This window comes from Rhopilema esculentum, chromosome 1 (assembly GCF_057945365.1).
Source record: "Rhopilema esculentum isolate cy_ngs chromosome 1, ASM5794536v1, whole genome shotgun sequence".
In the NCBI taxonomy this organism is placed as follows: Eukaryota; Metazoa; Cnidaria; class Scyphozoa; order Rhizostomeae; family Rhizostomatidae; genus Rhopilema; species Rhopilema esculentum.
Window position 1 is genome coordinate 4,314,722 of NC_142815.1, and position 22,054 is coordinate 4,336,775.

General features: G+C 36.2%; 2 protein-coding genes across 2 annotated transcripts; both read left to right on the forward strand.

The window, feature by feature from the left end:
* The first annotated feature begins 18 nt into the window (after positions 1-18).
* LOC135690370 (SMAD family member 3) lies at positions 19-10,694 on the forward strand. The gene is made up of 8 exons (XM_065207898.2): positions 19-368; positions 4,775-4,999; positions 6,158-6,283; positions 6,701-6,760; positions 7,174-7,227; positions 7,837-7,914; positions 8,137-8,178; positions 9,250-10,694. Exons 1-8 carry the CDS (start codon positions 200-202, stop codon positions 9,867-9,869), a joined length of 1,374 nt encoding a protein of 457 aa, XP_065063970.1. The 5' UTR covers positions 19-199; the 3' UTR covers positions 9,870-10,694.
* Positions 10,695-12,106: 1,412 nt separating this feature from the next.
* LOC135690372 (ras-related protein Rab-8A) lies at positions 12,107-20,896 on the forward strand. Its single transcript, XM_065207900.2, has 7 exons — positions 12,107-12,293; positions 14,188-14,248; positions 14,939-14,999; positions 15,324-15,401; positions 17,792-17,881; positions 18,509-18,625; positions 19,873-20,896. The coding sequence occupies exons 1-7, from the start codon at positions 12,170-12,172 to the stop codon at positions 19,969-19,971; spliced, it is 630 nt and encodes a 209-aa protein (XP_065063972.1). The 5' UTR covers positions 12,107-12,169; the 3' UTR covers positions 19,972-20,896.
* The last annotated feature ends 1,158 nt before the right edge of the window (positions 20,897-22,054 follow it).

Below are 22,054 nucleotides of genomic sequence, written 5' to 3' on the forward strand. Positions count from 1 at the left end.
CACGTGACCGAATGTGGGCTGTTTACCTTGTGGTGGTGCGCACATTGCATATCGCTGCGGGATAAAAACTGGAGAAGAAAATAACTTGACATTTGAAGTTGTATTTAGCTGCAATTCTTATTTGCTATGTTTGATTGATTTTTCTGCATGGTTGTGAGCTAACAGGCTGCCCTGTTGTGCAGACAGATCGGCACCAGAGATGACTTCTTTGCTAAATTTTACACCACCGATTGTCAAACGTCTTGTAGGCCACAAAATCACGAGTGACTCTGACGATAAGTGGGATGAGAAGGCTGTTAAAAGTTTGGTTAAAAAGCTCAAGAAAAACGGAGGACTGGAGATATTGGAAAATGCCATTACAAAGCCTGGTATATATTTGATCGTGTTTATTTACTGCTTGTTTGGAAATGTTTTTATACTTTTTCTAAAGATGGTATTTGTATGTTAATAGAAAGGTCAGCTTTGAAATTTGCGAAGTCCTTTTATCATCAATACTTGATTTGCAACAGTTGTTTCTTGCGTCTGTACACGATGGAACCTGCTAGGCGCTTTGTGCGTTTGTTTAAATGATCTATTTAACAATAAAGACAAGATGAAGAGCCCCATTTGCAGGTCAATGTAGCCAATAAGATATTAACATGTTCACGTTAATAGAGCAAGGTGTTTTGCTGGGCTTTTGACCTGTATCGAGCTCAATTTGACAACGCGTGGTACGATGTGAACATTTCACAAAACCTTATTCCACGCATTGTCATAAATCATTGTTTGTAGCTTGCTTATTCTGGTGATGTTTTTGTGTGAATTTGCGCCGAATATTTTAGGATAAGTTGCGATTAATTATGAAGCATTAATGCATAGAAACTATTCAAAATGGCTGATGTTTAATGTTGGTCACATCAAACGAGATCACTTTAAATCTTTTCCAATCCGCCCTGAATGATCTAGGCTTTAAAATTTGTCAAATGCAATTAGGCCTAGTTGTGAGCATCGCACTTTCAATACCTATTTCTTTCTGTTGCAAATATTATAGTAAGGAAATTGTATGCTATTTGATGCTTTCAATGCGATTGTGTGATACAGGAAATTCAAGTTGGGATTGAGTACTGCTACTTAGCGATCTGTTCTGCAATGTTGACTCATCTGCTTAAAATTGTCTTCCCTTGAAAACCTTCATAACTGGTTACTCAAGCAACACGGCGTTGCGTGCTAGTCATTGGCAACCAGCATGTAGTTTGAGAATATATTATAAAGGCCATATGTTAATCCTTCTCGAACCTGAAATTGAAAACAATGTTTCTTTGTATAAATCGACGCTCACGCAACTAATTTTAGTGAAAATATGCGATTGTTTTGTTCTGCTCTCTTTGAATAATACGGCTTTCTATGCGTAGGATGGTGTTCAGAAATACTTTTTTAAAGGATTATGTTTCATTTTAATTTGTCAACTAAAAATTGGAGTGATTTGAAAAATGTTTTGAATACCTTTGGTTTCATGATTGATAATTCCTATCAGCAAAATATGTTTTTCTTTAAAAAATCAATCTAAGAACGAAATTATCATCCATAAAACTTATGGTAGATGATTTTTTTTAGAATTGCTTTTTATTGAACTCCAATTGAAAAATAAACACTGCAAAAGTTTACAAGTTTATGTCTGTTTATGTTTACAAGTTAGAAGAAGTTTCTTAAAAGTTTCTCCCCCTTTTCAGAAAATTTGAATAATTGTCACAAATTTGAATTTCCTGAGCATTTGAAGCTTAACAGGTTAACAATCTAATCTATGTTGGAATATAAGATTGGAAACAGACAGAATATAAAAAAGAAATTGGTTTTCAAAATTGATAAACAGGTTTTTGTAAAATAGCAGCATAATGAGAACATTCAGTTTGCACTGATGTTGCCACTCTTTTTTGGTCTGGAAAAAGGATGTCATGGATGCATTTTGTAAAATTAATAAGCAGAGGGAGACACTTATTTTGGACCCAAGAAACTCCTTTTTCTGCCTACAATATGAATATGAAATAATGTAAAATTCTTGTCACAGCTCCAGTTTCCATAACAATTTTTGGTTTCATATTGATATATCATTGAAAACTTTGATTGGGTCACAATTAGAAATTTATTTTTCTGTTGGTAGGAAAAAATTCCCTTTTGTTATTTGTAGTTGCCTGTTGCATCATATTTGTAGTCAAATGTTTACTATGAATAACTAACCAAAACCTGTGCATAATTTGTTGCGAAGGGGATGTCAAAAAGTGGCTTATCCAGGCCTGGCCGTAAGACATTTAACAGGGGAGCAGTTAACAGCTCTGCTAGTAGTATTTAGGTGAGCTATAAGAAAAGAAACAAAGGAAAAATTGATTTTAAGGAGAGCAAATTTGCTTTTTAGAATGATTCAGGAGAGCAATCTGTAGCTCCCCTCCAGCGTTTGAGGAGAGCCTGGAGGGGAGCAGGAGCCATGGCTCTACTCAAATGGCCAGGCCTGCTTATTTTAGCCTGGCTTCCCCCAAATAATTTGAAGACTGCCCAAGTTCCCATCCTGTCCATTAAACAAATGACAGACTCTTGTCTATGGTATATCAATTTGCTGAGTCTTTCAATTGGCATTTTAATCAATATTTTACATTTCCTGGTTGCCAAGTCAACCATTATAAATATGGCTGATTCTCTAATTGACTTAACCAAAGGAATTGGACAATGGATTCAGGATTTGGGTTTCTAGAACATATTTAGCTGATAGTGAACAAAGATGGCGAAGTTAGATTTTTATAAACACCATTTAGGACTTCCCCTGTCCTTAGCTTTGTAATGATTGTGTTTTGAAGTTTTTTGTAAATTTTCTTTGTTCTCAACAAGTGTCATTTGTTAGTATAGGAGCCACCTGGATACTTCCCGAGAGTTTTATTATAAGTCAGTGTTATCAGTTTCGTATTTATAGTTGCTTTGTTTGTTCCAACTTTAAAAGCATTCTATCCATTGTTCTGACCAGCTGGGGCCAGGGAAAACAGGCTATGCGAGGAGAGGTAATCCAGCTCAATCAAGCTCCTTCTCCACATGCACCTAGAAAGTTCTAGAAACTTGATTGATCAAGCACCTAGCATGTTTATATTATCTTAAAACCAAAGGCAAAACTAAATTGAACACCTAGAAAGTTGAAGGTATCCAGTTTTTCAAGCACCTGCATTTTACTCCTCACAAGACCTGAGGGAAGACAATTTGGCCCTGCATCCATTGCCCAGTAAGAGCTGGGGCCTAGGATAAAAAAAAGACAAAAACATATAATTTTGTTGCTGATTTACTTGAACATTTTCCTCCCAAAGGACCTAGCAGGAAACAGCTTAGACATCCTGGCTTTGCATCTTTCTGTTGTTCATTTGATTAATTTTGAAGACTGTTGGCCAAATTGTCTCCACCCAGTAAATTTTTGAACAGAAAAAAAGGTTTTGTGAATCTTTCCATGGCATTGCAATGTTTTTAAAGTTTTTAGATTATGAGAATTGTTTTGAGTCATGTTTCAAGCTAAATTTATAGAAATCTGCTTTCTGTTTAATATGAGAAGGCCTTTGAGAAACTTTTTTGTTTCTTACTAACACAAACGTTAAGTTATGAAATTTGATCAAGAAAAAATGAGGCATAGTTCTGTTAAAAATAGGAGTTATCTTGTGCAACTCTTGTCACCCAGCGTGTCAGCTATGCTGATGCAAGTGGTATGCAAATTTAATTCTAATTGCCTATGGAAATAAACGCTTCCATGACACTTGTGAACCATAATAGAGAGAATATATTGATGAATTATAGCAATCTAATCTTTCAGATGCTTGTTTAAAATATGTAATTTTGGATCCCTACAGTGGCTCTGAGGAATCAAACAAATGCAACATAATCTCAAATTAATTAAAACTTAAATAAATTAATTTAAGTTTTTCCTCTCAAAGAAAAAGTGATTGCCCCTCCCCCTAAACTGAAGTGCTGTTTTTTTAAAAAAGGCAAAATTCACTAAAAAAGAGAAATAAAAGTTATGGCTGATAGAATTTTGGAAATACAAAATTCAAAATGTCGCAATTAAGTGTGGAGATGGACTTGCCAAGGTCTTTACTGCAAGTCAAATCGACCAGAGATTTCCCGCAACCACCCAGAAGACCCACCTGGCCCTATTCAGAAAGGCTCTATTCAGGAAATTCATCATAGATTGTGCTATTTTTCGATCTTTTGAAATCTAGAAATCCCCCTGAATCTTTAATGGCACTTTGTCCTTGTGAATTTCACTGGTCCTGTTTATTACATTATTTTATATATTTATTGTTTGCATGTCTGAAGAAGCTTACAGCGAAACATCAACCAAGTTGTTTTTTTATTGAGTATCTATTTATATTGTTAAAAAACTTTAGAGTTAGGAGCTATTGAATATATATATACAGATATACATATTGAGGAAGCATATCGGGACACGTTTAGCAAGTTGTTTTTTTACTGATCATCTATTTAAGTTTTAAAAAACATTATAGTGTAGAGCTTTTGAATACATATATAAAAATATAATTAGCAATTCTTTTCCAAGCTAAGATTTCTCATTTACATGCACCACATAGCTTACTTTTAACATGCAAATTGGCCTATCACGTTTAACTGTTAAACCGTCTATAAAAAAGCTAGTCTCTTGGCACCCCAAAGAACTCTTGTGGTCGATAGTACTGGGTAGCTTTGTAAGGCTTTTCCCGCATTCTCTCATATTTTCTCGTATTATTTTGTTGACAAACTATTACTTGATTTGTAGGAACTCCAACAAGCTGTGTTACAATTCCTAGAAGCCTTGATGGTCGTCTCCAGATTTCCCACCGTAAAGGTCTTCCCCATGTTATCTACTGCAAGCTCTGGAGGTGGCCAGATTTACAGTCCCACCATGAATTGAGAGCGATTGACCTGTGTGAATATGCATTCCACCTCAAGAAGAAACTCGTTTGTGTCAATCCTTACCATTACCAACGAGTGGAAACACCAGGTACTTTTGTTGTTATAGTTTGAATGATAAAAGAGTAAAACAACTTTTTGTTATAGACAGACTATGTATCGAAATGAGCCAACACATGTAGGATTCTTAATTGAGCAAACATCTGCATCCATCTCTGGCTTGCTCAAGTCCCTGACTTGCTTAGTTAGAGCCAAAACCGTATTCACAGAAAACCATTTTTTTGCAGGTTAATTTATGATTTCCATGCCACATGGCCTAGACTTTTATGCTACTATTATGAACAACATTGCACTCGACACAGACCAGATCATCAAGGAGTGTTCTTTCTTTACTTGAACTGGAATACTTAGGAAAATGTGTTTTTAATGTTGTTGACCCAGTACATATTTAATGTCTTTCTATCAAAACTTGATTTTTGAAGTCATAATTGCAGCTGAATCAAAAATAGCCTTAAAATGTGTGCATTTAATTTGCAATAGTAAATATTATAGGAGCTGTGTGTTTATAGTCGTAATCATACCAGCCAGGCTAGATCAAGTTTTTTTAAAGAAAGAAAGAAAGAAAGAAAGAAAGAAAGAAAGAAAGAAAGAAAGAAAGAAAGAAAGAAAGAAAGAAAGAAAGAAAGAAAGAAAGAAAGAAAGAAAGAAAGAAAGAAAGAAAGAATGAAAGCAAGAATGAAAGCAAGAAAGAAAGAAGAAAGGAAAGAAATAAATAAATAAAGAAAGAATGAAAGCAAGAAAGAAAGAAAGAAAGAATCCTTTAAAAATTTTTTACCGATTTGCAAATCAATGAAAAGTTTGAGAAAAAGTGTTTTACTGTTTATAACCAAGTACAGACTACTATTTTTCAGTCAAAACTTGCATTGTTTGATCAAAAGCAGATTTAAGACCTTGTTATCACTGTTGTTTATACATTCTGCGACCATTTTGGCTTTGCCTTGGTTTCTGGTGTCTGATGAAGACTCTGTGGTTTGAGTTGCTTGCTAACTATCCAAGGGTATGTGGTTCGAGTTCCTATCATGAACATATAGGAATTCAAAGGTTTGGTTAAATCGAGAGGAAGGACTGTGACATACAGGATGAGCATAGCTTCTCAGTGCCCAAGAAACTACTTTTAGAGGCCAAACAGAGGCCAAAACTAGACATTTTAATCTGTTTCTGTAGATTCAAACATGTTTTTTCTTTGCAGTTCTCCCTCCTGTTTTGGTGCCAAGGCAACAAGAATTGCCCACAAAAGTGCCTGAAACCCCATCTTTGGACGATCTTGGTCGCCCAGCTGAGAATATAACTATTTCACCAGAAATGAGTGACCAAGGTTTGATATTGTTCTTCCCATTTTCAGTCTTCAATTTTAATGTCTTGACAGATTTATGTTGTAATATGTTTTTAATTTATCTTTTCTTAAACGAATGTTTAGTTTCTTTGGAAATGTTGGAATATAGCAGAATTTCTCTGTTTGTTTTATGATTTTTGGAAAAGTAGATTAATCTTGAAGTGTGACTCTGTTGTTCAATTGTGTTTATGTCTTCAGGCAATATTTGCTATTGTGCCAGTCAAACCTCGATTATGGTCTGTAAAACAGAAGAAAGATGAAATTAATCCAGTCTATGGACACCACAGAATTAGAGTTAGGTTGAGAAAGAAAGTATGGTTAGATGCTTTCTAGGCATTGAGCCAAAATGTGAAGTATCAAATCAACATAGAAGTTATATTTAAGTTTTTTATTTTACAGTTTCAACTCCAATAAGTCCAACACAGCTTTCTCCACAAGCACCACAAGGCTCCAATTCAGGTGAGATTTAATTATTTGTTATCATGACTCAGGATTTTTTTTATTAGAACTTCGTATACACTTGGGCATGGGTGGGTTAAAGTGTTGGCGGGACCATGACAGGGAAAGGAAGAAGGGCCCAGGGACAAAGTTTTGCAGGAGCTGTGTACCCCCCTTTTTCTGCCGAACCATTGGAAAACATTGAATTGTAATTTGTTCAGACACACTTGACCCCGATTATGCAGCCATTTGTTCATCTTTTGTAAAGGTTATCGTGTCCAATGTGCCAGACACCCTTTCAATGCCTCTTTTCAGTTAAACAAATAATTTTATAAAAACTTTGAGTAATTAATCACTTTTAATCACTTTTCATCAACCTTGGTTTAATTGACTGCTACTAAGATAGATACTTAATCAATTTTTCTCTTTCACAGTTGTCTCTCCAACAGCCCTTTCTGCCACCGCATTGTCTCCAGTCGGCTCAACTGGTACTTCCAAAATTTATTGCTTTTATTTCAACTTACCTTCAGAAAATTTTGCTCTCTGATTCAATTTTTGTCACATTTTTCGTACTTATGATCTACCTTCAAAATAGAAAGGTTGAACAAAAGTTCTTAGATTTTAAGTGACTTTAATTTGTATATACTTAAAGACTCATTGCTAACAATGAGCCATTGCGCTACGCAAACATCCCATAATGCATTTTTAGACAGTCTGAAATCAATTATGGTTAATCCGTAGAAGTTTACTGCCATTGTTTGGACCGTCGCCACGCTCGCAAAGGCCCATTGTTAGCAATGAGTCTTTAATTCTGAGATAATTTTGAAATATTAAACACAATATTTTTTGCCTAGTTAACACGTGTGTAGCTCTTCAATATTGAAGTAGTGAATGTACATAAATTTGCAACAGCTAAGATAAATAAAATTTCATCAGCTTACTGCATTGCAAACCATTTTGTTTTCATATGAGGCTTTTCATTTTGCTGACTTTATGAGTTCGATTGTTGTTAGAATTTTTCTCTTCTGCAAACATTTTTTCAGCAAGTTTCTTATTTTAGATGATCGAATTTTAGAAATCTAACTTTTTCGTTCTAGATTCGTCAGTTCGTGGATATATGTCAGATGTTGGATCAAGTGTTGGGGGTGGCCAAGCCAACCCAGCAATTTTAAGTGGTATGTTTTAATTCGCTCAACTTTCCCTGTTTAAATGCTTCTCCTCATTGTCTAACTACTTTTCAGAGATTTCTTGCTTGCTTTTACAAGAAATTTGAAAAATTAAAGTGGGAATAAATTAAGTATACCACGAACACATGTTTATTTTTATTTATTGATGATATTTCTTTGTATGTTTTTTATCTACTAATTCTCATTTGAAAACTTGTTTCTGCTTTTCAGATTCCGTTGGGCCTAATGTTGACATAACATCAAGTGTAGTAGGTAAGACATTTAAAAGGCTTTCTGCTTCGTTTTCTCATTAATCTAAAACGCTCCTCTCCTTCAAGTAGTATGTCGGTGTATTGTTGTTTTTTAATCATATACGAATCATAAAAAATGTAGCAAGTTTTCTGATTTGAACCAAACAACCCAATCAAACAACGCTCTTTCATATCCATGCTTTTATCTGGTTGAAATAAGCTGATCCATAATTTTAGAAAGCCCATATTAATGCTACAGTTTTTGCAAGCTGTTACGATTTTCTCTTTCAGATAAGGGAATGTTTAAATCAAAATTTAGGGTTGAAGATTATTCTTCCTGTAAGTTTTTTATTAAAGACCATATTTCAAAGAGCACCACCCATGTAGACCCAGAAGCTATCGTACAAAATAGAATGCAAAAAACAGTTTTTTAGATTTTATAACCAGCCTGTTTGTTAAAGTCGATATTTTTATCACCTTTTGATGTAAAAGACGACGAGTAAATTTGTCTGCTTGCAAATAGTCTTGTTTTTTCTTATTCATGATACGAAATGAAAGTTATGCACAATGAAATAGTCACTTGGCAAATGGTAAACTCCTTAAAGTTGCCCAGACCATTAGATCTGTTATCAAGTTATAATACTTGTCGAGAACTTGTCTTTTTCAAATATAGTTTTAGGAAACCTTGTTATATGTACAAAGGATTAATTATATTCAATTTATTCAGTTCTCGACACAATTTATTGTAGAACATTGCAGAAAGTCTAATCGTAAAGCACTTGATCGGTCAATCGAATAGACTCAATGGTTCAATTGTAAATACGGTTCGAGAAAAGGGAACTTGAATTGAAGAAGAGGAGGAGTTTATTCAGTTCTTTCCTTTCATGTTATTCTGTTGCTTAATGTTGGCATCAAGTGTGAAACTCGGAGCAGCAACTTAGAACCTTCCTGTTCTATACACCAAAGCTTGTTGCTCTACTTTGTAGCAATCTACCACATGATTTTTGAGTAGGATTGTTTCTTATTGCTAAACAGTTAAAGGCCGTGTATTTGTTTCTGTCATAATTATCATAAATTATTCCTTTCACTCCAGATGCGCAGCTCATTTCATACGAAGAACCAACTGCCTGGTGTTATATTTCCTATTATGAAATGTCAACACGCGTCGGCGAGACTTTCCACGCCACCAAGCCGGTTCTCGCCGTTGACGGCTACACAAATCCGTGCAGCGCCGACCGATTCTGTCTTGGCCTCCTCTCCAACATTAACCGAACCGAGACCATTGAGTTAACACGACGTCATATTGGTAAGGGAATGAGGCTGTACTATTTTGGAGGCGAGGTTTACGCGGAGTGTTTAAGTGATAGCAGTATCTTTGTACAAAGCCCCAACTGCAACCGGCGGTACGGCTGGCATCCCGCCACCGTCTGCAAAATCCCGCCGAATTGCAATTTGAAGATCTTCAACAACCAGGAGTTCGCTGCATTGCTTGCTGATATGGTGCCACAGGGGTTCGAGGCAGTCTATCAGCTTCGGCCTATGTGTACCATCAGGATGAGTTTCGTTAAGGGGTGGGGGGCTGAGTACAGGAGACAAACAATTACGTCGACCCCTTGTTGGGTTGAGATTCATCTTAATGGACCACTGCAGTGGCTTGACAGAGTGCTCACCCAGATGGGGGGTCCAAGTACAAAGATATCCTCGAGTACGTAAATGTTGTATCAAGTCCATTTTATCTTTAAGAGATATGACATTTAGGAATTAGGGTTGGGAACAATGAGTCTTAGTTATAAACGCGTGATAAAGTGTTATGCCTGCCCAAGGTAATTACTGTAGCTTGTTTATTGTCATCATTGTCACGACCTCTAGAAATATTTTTATCGCAGTGTAAAAAGAACTTGTTGGAATATTTATCCAACATTTAAGTGCAGTTATTGCGATAATGGTGACGTCATATGTTTAATACTCAGGTACACCAGTTGCCGAATCCCTGTTTTCCTTTGCGCAACCGATCTCGAATATAGTATGAAAATGTCCTTAGTGCCACTATGGGCTTGCCCCATGCTCACTTCCCCATGTGCTGTCCCCCCTCGGTACTTCCTATGAGCCTGCCCCATATTCTCTCCCCAATACGCATTTCAAATTATGCCCTCCCCCATTTCCTCTCCCTCTATCCTCTCCCCCATTTCTTGTCCCCCATATTCCCTCCCCCATATCATCTCCCCCATAATGTCTCCCCATATCCTCTTCCTAATGCGCCCTCCAAATGTGCCCGCTCTTAGATACCCTCCCACACTTACCCTCTTACCCCGTGAATCCTTCTCCGTGTGCCCTTTCTGCATGTATATTCCCTTTGTGCCCCCGTTTCATTACCCCTCGAAATATATTCACCCCAGACAGCTAGCTTTGCAAATCTGTTTTGTTCTTTAGGCCTTTGTCAGTTTTTACTTTTAGCAATCGTGTAAATAGCATTTTCAGTTCTTCTTTATCTTGTTGCTTTTAACTTTTCCAGGTAACTCAAAGCAAACTGCAACTTCATTTTGGTATCAATTTTTACGTCTCCTCTAGCTTTTTTAGATCGCTAATGCTGCTGGGGGCAAGCATTGTTTGATCAGGTGGGGCAAAGGGACGCCTGCCTATATCCCTAAAGAGGGATGCAAATGAATAATTTACTTTTTTATGGCAAAAACAGCTTTGAGATAGTACAACCAGATTCTCCACCAACTTCGCAAGAATTTTTCCGGTAAACAGTCATACAAAATCTCCGAAACATTTGTCAACGAAAACTTGATTTATGTTTGTCATTGAGTTTTTGATAAAGGTGGTCAAGCGAGCCGGATGATCCCTTAGAATCTAACCTCTCTTAAAAGATCGGCCATGTTACCTTACGTTTCTCTGTTCATCGCATTTGAGGAATGTCCTGTTTCTTTTTTACTTTTAAAGCTCCCTTGGCATTTTAACGGTCTTTCTGCTTACTTTGTATCTCTCGTGAAGAATTGTAACTCGTTCATCGACCCGTTTCAGCAATATTGACAAAAAGAAGGGGTTCTGGGAGGTTGAGATTGGGGTACCCTTTAAACACCACGAAGGCTGCAAAATTTAACAGCTCCATTAAATTCACAGTTTGCCATTTCTTTTTTCAACCCATTTATATAAAGTTTTATGGCTATCTAATTTTGGAATGCTGGAAGACTGTATCGAACATTCCTCAAAAACTTCCTATTCAACAAATGGGACTTTATACGATCATGTGATCAATCATGTGATCAATTGTGCCTTCTCGTCGCCATTCTAACACAAACTGGCTCGTGCACGTGATCAGTAACGCAATTGTAAATCTAAGCCAATGACATGAATTTAACAAAGCTTGTTAAAGCATATCCCAGCGTTTCCTCTACAGAAATCGATCTGTCTTCTTTCTTTCACATCGGCGAATGAATTTAGTCTCCGTCTTATTTTTTCGAAGTTGGGTTTAATAGTTGACATCATGTTAGCTCGTCCAGTAAACTGTAAAATTAGAATTTTTCTACAGTTTTAGCGAAATTAATGAACATTCAGTACGAGACTCTTCAAAGAATGGGGGGGGGGGCGGGGGCTGTTTGGAGGTGAAAAGAACATAAATAATTTGTCACCCTTTTTGATGGAATGCGTATATTATCTTGCATCTGGGTTCGTTTCTTCAAAAAATGTCGTGTTGGATGGACATTGGTACACAATCATCTTATGTTTTTATTTAGATTTATCCCAAATCGAGAGAATTAGCGCTCAGGCTTCAGTTTCTAGTTTGAAGGAATAATCAAAGGTGTTGGTTTTTACCAAGCAAAATGTTAATTAAGGAACTCGGTAATTGACGTAAGTCGAAGGGGTCCCCTTCCCTAGGCCCCTTTGATAAAAAAGTTATGATTGTGATTATGACGAGTGACCTCCACTTGAAACTGTCTCGTTTGTGTCCTGCCTACATGGCCTGGGTTCGAAGATTGCCACACCTGGAAGCCGAAGGGAAATAAATTGCAATGGCGAAAACCTACGATCATCTTTTTAAATTGCTTTTAATTGGAGACTCGGGCGTTGGGAAGACATGTGTGCTCTTCAGATTTTCAGAGGATGCTTTCAACTCGACGTTCATCTCGACCATTGGTTTGTAGCCCTGAATTTTTAGGCCTAAACACCTTTAAACATCGCTGCGGAATTTTGACATTTGTGGCTTTCCGTGCAAGCTGACACAGTTCTACTTATGATGATTCATTTGATACCCTGCGAGTGCCTCTTCAATGAAATCAAATGCTCATTTGTCAGGCCTTATCGATGTTTCATGCATCGCTCAATACCGTCATTTGCATAACGGAGATATGTTGCGTCGCATGAGCCTAATCGGTTTTTGGAAAGGGAAGTTGATGACGAAATTATCTCGGGGCGGTAAAAATACACAGGAAAATATTTGATCCTAGGAGCCTAAACTTTAATGAATCCCAAAACATTATAATTATTATTGGCCATCCTTTTTGTTTCGTTGGGCCCGTTTATGCTCACCTTGACAAGATCTTAACATGGATTTTAACAAGCGAGATTTATTTGTTAACGCCGGTTAGGTTTAATAGCTCGCCTTGACCTGCAGGTTGGTTCATTGTATCGAAATATAAACTTTGAAGGGCACAAACTACAGTGCTTCTGTTGCAGCGATTGTCTATCGTATCTAAAATGCAAAATCAAGTTTATTGTTAATGGAAGTTTAATAACAGAAACAGTCCAAATGTGCATGTTTGTTGTTTGAATCATTCAAAAGCCTCAAATGCCGATTAATTTGTTTTGGAATTTTCAATAGATGCACGCTTAGTAACAATTGGTTCTGGGTTCAAAAATTTTATGACAGATCAACAGAATGTTTTTCTGAACCGTTTTTAATTACTTTTGAATAACAGGTTCTCTTTTCACTACTTCTGAATTGCTGTGTGACTTTTTTTGAAAAGTTGCCAGCAAAAGCTGCCTAATAAGCAAAGTTTCACCAAATTTGCAAGTGGTTACATTTACAAGTGTTAATTCTGAATTTTTCCGGACACTTGAAAAGCCCGCTTAACAGCAGAAATGTTTTTCGCAGAAATGTGTTGATATAAGATTTTTTTTATCTATAAAGTCATACTTTCGTAAAGGCAACAGTTTCTTGCTGCAAATACATCCTCCTTTCAAAATAAATTTTAAAATGGCTTTGAAGAAAGCAAAAATATGAGTAAACTGTTTCGTCATTTGTCTTGTTAAAATGAATTTTTTTCATTCTACAGTCAAGTACTTGCTTTGTCTGCTAATCATTGGGTGACTTTTGTTTGTTTTAAGGTGGCACTGTTAATATTAAAATCAGTAGTATTACCTGTTGTTGTCACAAGGTTTTATTCTGTGATTCTTGCTTTGAGGACAGACAGACTTTTAGCATGGTATTTGGTCTCATTGTCGTGGCATCTTGCACTCTGTGGTATTGTCCTTATAGTGTAGTCAAGTAGCTTCTAATTGTAAAATTTCATTTTGAATATAAAAGAAAACTTTTAGCAAAACATTGAAAACATGAGAAACAAATTTGATGATCGCTTTATATTAAATTTTCTGTAAACATGAGGTTTTCAAGAAAAGAAAGAATGGCAATTGAAACCTTTTGAATAAGCAAGAATTATGGTACAAATTCCAGTTTTAGGCTCAACTGCCATGTTAAGATCTTTAGACAGTTCTTAAGAATTTGCTTTAAGATTTAGTTGTTAAGACGAGTGGTAAGTTAAAGACTGGTGAAATGAAAGCTAGAGTTACTTGCTTCAACTGATCATCTTGCTAAAAAGATTAAAGAATAATATTTCTGACATCATCTGAAATTATATACATTTGTATATATATTGTATATATAAATCATATATAAATTATATATATATATATATATACTTTTGTTTAATGTATTTATATCTTTTAAAATGAGCTTTGTTGCTTAAAAGCCTTAATTTCATTTCGTAAATTATATATTTTTCTTTTGTTGATTTTGCTCAGTTTATTTCAGGAATCGATTTCAAAATAAGAACAATAGAGCTAGATGGAAAGAAAATCAAGCTACAAATTTGGTGAGTTTTTTTCCATGGTGCTGCTTGAAATACAACATAAAATATGTCTTCTTTGGTTCTGCTTGTAATAGAACAGAACATGTGCTTTTAATTTTCTTTGCCCTTCATATATCATGAAGGTAAAGGTTAGTCTCATATTCAATATTGAACGCGAGGGATGCACTGTTGTGGTGCATCATCTGCAGCATTGTGTGGTGGTAGTATGTGGTAAGGTGGCCAGTTCCTTTCCACGCCCCCTTTGCCTGCCTAGTATGTTTTAGCTAGGTACTCATTTTCAGCTGAGTGAACTGAGGTGTTTATGTGTAAGTAATGTCAAACAAATTGAGAAGCTAAATATACACAGTGTGTAGTGAATGGTTCAGGAAACAAGACCAAGATCATTGCCAACATGGCTAGAAAATGAGGTGAAATGCTTGAGAGACGATTCAGTTTAATTAAGCTTTTTCAGATGAACCAGAAGAAAAATGCTGCTAAATTCATATTTAATAAAGTCAAAAAAGGCACAGGTTGCATGGAAATTATTCAATTTTGAAAAGCAAATATGTAACAACCCCTGCATATCAGTTATCAGATATTTTGATTCCTAAACGTTTTAATGTGTGATAAAAGTTGATTGTTGCCTGAAAGAATATTTTTTGGTTATGGTCCATGTTAAGTAAACATTTTAATTGGAGTTTGATCTTTGAACAGGGACACAGCAGGCCAAGAGAGATTCAGAACAATCACAACTGCATACTACAGAGGAGCAATGGTAAGAAAGTGAATTATGATTAAACATGATTATGTGATTGTAATGATTATGTTAAAACAGGATTTTGGTTTCTTGATTGCATGTTGATTAGAGTCAAACATAATTATCATGTTCTGTTTAACATCAGTTTTTCCCATTAACTGGGGTGTAACTTCTTCTATAAAGTTACGTCATCTGATTGCAAAACACCAAGCAACTCTGTCAGCAGCGATTTCACTGTTCACGCCAAGATCTTTCAAATCCTTCTTGATATTCATGTATGTATCAAAGATAAACAATATCAAAATTGCCTTTTTGTAATAATGCAAAATCATTTATTTTCAGGGAATCATGTTAGTTTATGATATTACAAATGAAAAATCCTTTGACAATATCAGGAATTGGATCCGAAACATTGATGAGGTATTTTAATTATATTGATATTTTAATCACTTATTCATTATCTTGATAATTTAATCTCTTTTTTTTTCTTAAATCGCTCAAATGTCTGGTTCCTGTTTTAATTCCATTTCGTCTCTTCAAGTTTCCAATATTTTTACAAAACCTAGCAAACAAAAAGTTGTTTGTTATCATAAAAGCCCCTGGTAGAGTAAAGTTTCAAAATCACACAGAAAGCAAAAACGGAGGATATTGAAGTCTGCGATAACACCAGATATTACACCAGACCTGTTTGCCATAACTCAGAGGATAAAGCGTTAGTTGATTATTCCAGATGACACGACTATCATTTCTTTTTCAACCATGTACTTATGTATGCATGTGATAGGCAGTTATAAGGGTGAAAAGGTTGATAGAAAGATTTATCAACTTATTCAACTTTGAAAATGGCTTTGAAAAAAGCAAACATTTTACAACATACTTAAAGCTTTTTCGTCTGACACTCCTCAGAGCATAAAACGTCAGAATAAGGTTCCGAAAAAACATGTTTGAAAAATATATACCCAGTTGTGGATCGAAATAGGCCAATCAGAAAAACGCAAGCACAAGACCGGTATAGTTGACCAATCAGTGCCGCGAGCCTAAAGAAAAATTACCAATGGAGTCCAAGAGAGAAAACGAACTCCTTTTGTCTACACAATGGCGGCTTTTTCGTTTTTATGTAGATTGACTCCAAAACTGCTAGATGGAAGGACGACCGGGCTCTGCCAATTATCCGAAACATGTCGTCATTATAGAGTTTTGCACAATCTGGGTTGTCTAAAAGATGTTGACCAATGGCAGAATCACTTGTTTTAACAGTGTTTCTAGACCTACAAGATCGAGGAGGCTGTTCTCTTTGAGGGGCAGTTTTGTTTCGTATGTTGGAAGGAACATGCTGTTTTATCCTATCCCCCAATCTTTCTTGGACAACGGCTATCCTGAAGACGTCATTTTATCTTATACTAAGGAGAAGATCGCAAGTTTTTCGGCTGTTCAAAAGTTTGGTCCGCAAAAGTGCCCAGTTTATTTGAAACTACCATGGATTGGTAACACTTCCTTGCGATTCGAGAGTCAAATTAGGCAAGCCATAACCAATTGTTTCTTTGCTGTCAATCCTCGGATTGTTTACAGCACTAGGAGAGCCCTTCCATCCATTCAAAAGGATTGCGTCCCTACCAAACAAAAAAGTTCCGTCATTTATGAATTTACGTGCCAGTGTGATTCTGGCTACGTAGGGCGCACAACCCAAAGATTGGGGGATAGGATAAAACAGCATGTTCCTTCCAACATACGAAACAAAACTGCCCCTCAAAGAGAACAGCCTCCTCGATCTTGTAGGTCTAGAAACACTGTTAAAACAAGTGATTCTGCCATTGGTCAACATCTTTTAGACAACCCAGATTGTGCAAAACTCTATAATGACGACATGTTTCGGATAATTGGCAGAGCCCGGTCGTCCTTCCATCTAGCAGTTTTGGAGTCAATCTACATAAAAACGAAAAAGCCGCCATTGTGTAGACAAAAGGAGTTCGTTTTCTCTCTTGGACTCCATTGGTAATTTTTCTTTAGGCTCGCGGCACTGATTGGTCAACTATACCGGTCTTGTGCTTGCGTTTTTCTGATTGGCCTATTTCGATCCACAACTGGGTATATATTTTTCAAACGTGTTTTTTCGGAACCTTATTCTGACGTTTTATGCTCTGAGGAGTGTCAGACGAAAAAGCTTTAAGTATGTTGTAAAATGTTTGCTTTTTTCAAAGCCATTTTCAAATTCTGTACCGCAAAAAAATTGTTATTCAACTTTGTACAAACAGCAGTTCACAGCCCCTTTTTCTTGGGGAACACCCCCAAAACCCCAATCAACACCCTGATATGCAATAAAAAACTGACTCAAACTCACTTCTTCTCATTCTCATTTCTGATGACAGCGCTTCCCCTTAACTGGCAAAGCACGTTTAGCAAAGCACGTTTAGCCAAAGCTATGGTTTTGTATGCTGTTTGATTCATGATTTGAAGTATCATAAAATGTTGTTATTAAGATATTCCCCCTCCTCCTTTGTGTTGGAGCAAATTTATTCTAGTGACAGAAATACCAACATTGAGCTGATAAAGAAGGGGGTGCAAGATCGGATACATTTATTATTTGGAAAAGAAATAAATAATTTATAAGCGAAATACAAGCTTTGGATATGCCTTGGCCATTGAATGTGTCTTGGCAAGCATTGCGTTAAGTGTTTTTGCCAGGCGTCAGAAACCATTTAAAGCCATGCAGTTTCAATTAGCCTCAGTTTGATTCAACCTCACCTAATATTATTTCGAAATCAAATGTCAGCATCTTTCAAATTCAATATTCGTCTTATTAATTGTTCTAGCACGCTGCTGCCGATGTTGAAAAAATGATTCTAGGAAACAAATGTGACATGGATGACAAACGGCAAGTGTCAAAAGAACGCGGTCAGCAGGTAAGCAAAGTGACCGTTGAATATAGATGCAAAATGTCTGGTGCTAGAAAGTGTTTTTGTGCCATGGGGCTCAGGATGCTGAATGATCAATGCCCAAAAATAATCGTTTCTTATTATTAACTATGAAACATTTTTGACGTTGATATGACTCCACAACCACGAAAGAATCGTAAACCCGATCCCACCCTAAGCCCAGCAATTCGGCAACCCTGGCTCCACAAAATAGCCACATCCCTATCCCTGCAAAATTTAATTGCTGTCCAGAGTTTTCATCTGATGGGGTACAAATTGTCCTCAAAATGCCCCTGCCCCCCCCCCCCCCCCCCCTTGTAAGAAACTGTAAAGAAAAGCTTAAGGTAAGGATTGGCGTCGGGGATATGTAACCAAAATGGATCGTTTCTTTCTTCAAGGATTGATTTTGAATTTTGAATGGAGTGATGTTCGATTTTGCAATAATTAGGAAGTTTTTTTGTGAAATATTTTGTGACATTCCCTTTTGTAAAATTGTATTACAAAAATTGCTTTTTGTTGTTTCCTTTGATGATTTGGGCTTTTAGCAAATAAATAGTTCTTGCAATTTATTTATTGGCAAAACGTTTCATATTGTTGATTTATTTTGAATTTTAGCTTGCCACAGAGTACAACCTTCGCTTTATGGAAACTAGTGCAAAAACAGCGCAAAATGTTGAAGAGTCTTTCATAACATTAGCAAGGAACATAAAACAAAAAATGGACAAAAAGCTGGTATGTTTTTGTAAATTTTTTTTTTGTAATTTTATAATTGCTATCGGCCTGGCAGGGATTATTCCTTTTATATTTTAAAGGTTAAAATTCTTTCAAAAGTACGATAACATACCACTTGGCTCTGTAAATATCTTTTCTACTTCCGTTTCTTTCTAAAATTTGGCCATGAAATGAGATGATATGAAATAATGACATGAAATGAAAAAGGGAGGCGATGAAAATAGGTGTAAATGAAATGAGATGATATGAAATAAGATAATATAAGATGAAAATGGCGTCTGAGGAATGCTTAGTTCCACCAGCACAAGGATGTAATTTTTTCTGTCCATTTTTGATCAAATCCACGATTATTTTCTGAGTCGCATTTGACGCATATGACTCGCAAGCACCGTCGTATATTGTATCGGCTTTACCGTGGGTGCAAATGTGGTATTCTTGTTTGTTAGAAGGCTAAGTACGAGCGATTGTCTGCGGTTATTGTTGTGTGAAGAAATAACATTTCTGTGCTAAATTGATTTTTCCAGCCTGAGCGTGAAAGTTGGGGCTTCGTTTTGCAATTTGGGCTAATGTTTGACTAAGTAAGAATAAAAAGTCTGGTGTGTTATAAATTGGCCTAGAGTGGTTTATTCACAGTTGAACTGGGCCTAACCGCCTTCCATCAGATATTCAAGGACTCGTTAAGTTTATTTATAAGTCAGTTATGCCAGAAACCGTGAGGCAGAAAAGTTAATTCTGGAAAGTTTTATTATTTCTTTCTGATATCACCAGACCAACAATGAATCGGGTCAGTGAGTGAAATTGTCTGCAGTGTCAAGTGTGTTATATTGACACTTTAACAATATCCAACATCTGGCCAAGAATTGAATTTTAATCCTACCTCAATTTGCACAAAAGTCAACATTTTGGCGAAGGACCGAAAATGTCATTTAGGTTAAGAATGTTTTAAATGTCGAATTTTGATGTAAAAGCATCTAATACAAGGTTGCCTTGTCTGTCCTAAGCTGCCCTGTTAGGCCTTGACAGAAGTATGAAACACTGTACTTATTTTGCAAGGACTGCAGACAATTTTGAGTAAATATAAGAACCTCTGCAAGATGAAATAATAGTGCATAAAACGCAAGTAAACTAACTGCAAGTTTTGATTTGAGTTTTATGCAATTTTAAGATATTTTTTCGTAAGATGAAAAGTTTCTTCAGGATGACGTCAATTACAGAAACACTCACTTCCAACATTCCCTCCTTCGCAGGATTCCAGCTCCGCCGGCGCAGGGGGTGGTGGCATTAAAGTCACAAATGAAGAACGACAAAAGAAAGGGGGTCTCTTCAAATTTTGCACAATCTTATAGAAAATGTTTTTATTTGATCAAAGTAACACTGTATTTCGACTGAGAGTTCAAGTCTTGTCGAAAATTATCCTTAATGTTCATAATGCCGTGAGTCGATTGTACAAGAAATGAACCAATCATCGCTGTGATCATTATTATTATTATTATTATTGTCAGTAGCTTGTTTAATTGACTACCCTATTGCGCCCTCGCAAACCTTTCTGCGAGATCAGCCACAGTGGATGACCCAATTGAATTATGTTGGTGCTGTTGATCCCCTAATTGTAAAAAGCCCTGTTTCTTCTATCCGCAAATATCCCGAATTTTCCCTTCAAAGATCGTGTGTAATATCCAACAGGCTTAGTAATTCTCTAGAATTCATTATCGTTTCAATCTCTGCAAATCTAATTTTGACTGTTATTAGCTTGACTTCGACCGCTGTCATTGGCAATTTGAATTACCGTTGTTTGAAGTATCTTAACACTTGTACTCTATCTCGTGAAAATTTATCTCTCCTAGAACTGCTCTTCCATTTATTACACTTGTCGTCTTTTATCTGTTGAATTTGATTCCCCTGATTGCATTTGTCATTGTAATGTTTCCCCTGTTACGCATGCAGCTAAAAGCTAGGCCAGCCTTGAGTGCTTTGGTAAAAAACTGAATTAAAAACGTTTGTTTTGATCGCAAATTCATTTTGCTTATGAACTTAGATTCGGTAATATGCGGCTAAGTTTTGTAGGTTCATTTGCTAGCCCATTCACGCGAACCTTATCTTGTGTGCGTGTAATTTTAATAAATTACAGACGAAGAACAGCTGGGATTCCTAGACCATTTTCTAATTTTTCTTTCTTTTATAAAATAAATTTCGATGTAGAGTTCGTCTGTTTATAGCATGTCATATATATATTACGTCATATTTTCAATACTGAAGATTTCTAGAATCTCTCATTTTGTATTTGCTTAGTGCTTTCTTGTGCTTCCCCTGCAGTTGCACGAGGGTTGTGGAGAACTCGACCACTGAAGTGGGGGTAATTGTGAACTCGTGTTTCAAATTGAATTATTTTTTCCTTACCCTGCAACAAACACTCCATGCATACACCGGAGTGAGTTTATAAGAGGTTCTAACGATTTTTGTTACCTAAGATTTCTGCTTGAAGGCACATCCCTGCTTGCGAGCCACATCTCCCCCTTTTCTTTCTACAAAGAGGTCATTGGCTGGCAGGGAGATTTAGTAAAATCGGTTCAAGGAAAATCATGGCGGATATGCGATTTTTTATTTCAATTAACTGTTTCTTAAGCACTGTGTCGTGTGTCACTGTCTTTAAAGAAAACGAGAATAGAGAGAAGATTTCTCTAGAAAAGGGTAGGGGTGTAAAGATATATGTAAGAATAAGTTAGTTTGCGCTTTGCCCATTAGGGGTAGGGAAAGGGTAAGGGGGATTGATAAAGATGGATTCATAAATCTAGTTGTATAAATAAAAAAATTTGAATGAAAATGAGGTCTATCTTTAAACCCACGCTCCTTCGGTAGGGCAGTTATAATATGTTTTAATCCTGAAGTGAGCAGTTTCGAACTTAAGGTTTTATATAATGTTTTTGATAATTAAGGTTTTAACCCAAAAAGTTGAATGGCTTTATTTGAATTTGATCCTCTTTTACTTCAAAATTTAATTGTAGCAGTAGTAAATGCAGAGAGCTTCAATAGAACCGTTGATGGTTTCAAACATTGCTGAAGCTCCAAGAGATGTTTGTTAGGAAAGTGAAGCTCAAAGAGATGTTTGTGAGCAAAGGGAAATTCCAAGAGATGTTTGTTAGGAAAGGAAAGCTTCAAGAGATGTTTGTTAATTTCGGTTGATAGCGCTTGTTCAAAGATAGATAGGTTTAAAAAAGATATTCATGTTTTAAAAAGAAAGCAGACGAAATCATTTCCTTGCATCTTTAAAGGATGGGAAATCAACTGCTTCAGAACGTCAAAAAATGGGTTAATGATAGTTGAAATCTGAATGTGTTAGATAAATTTGTTTAGTTAGAAACTGGCAGTTTCCAAACATGAAATATCTTTAAAGTTGCATTTAAAGTAATTAATTGACTTACGTAGTTTAGT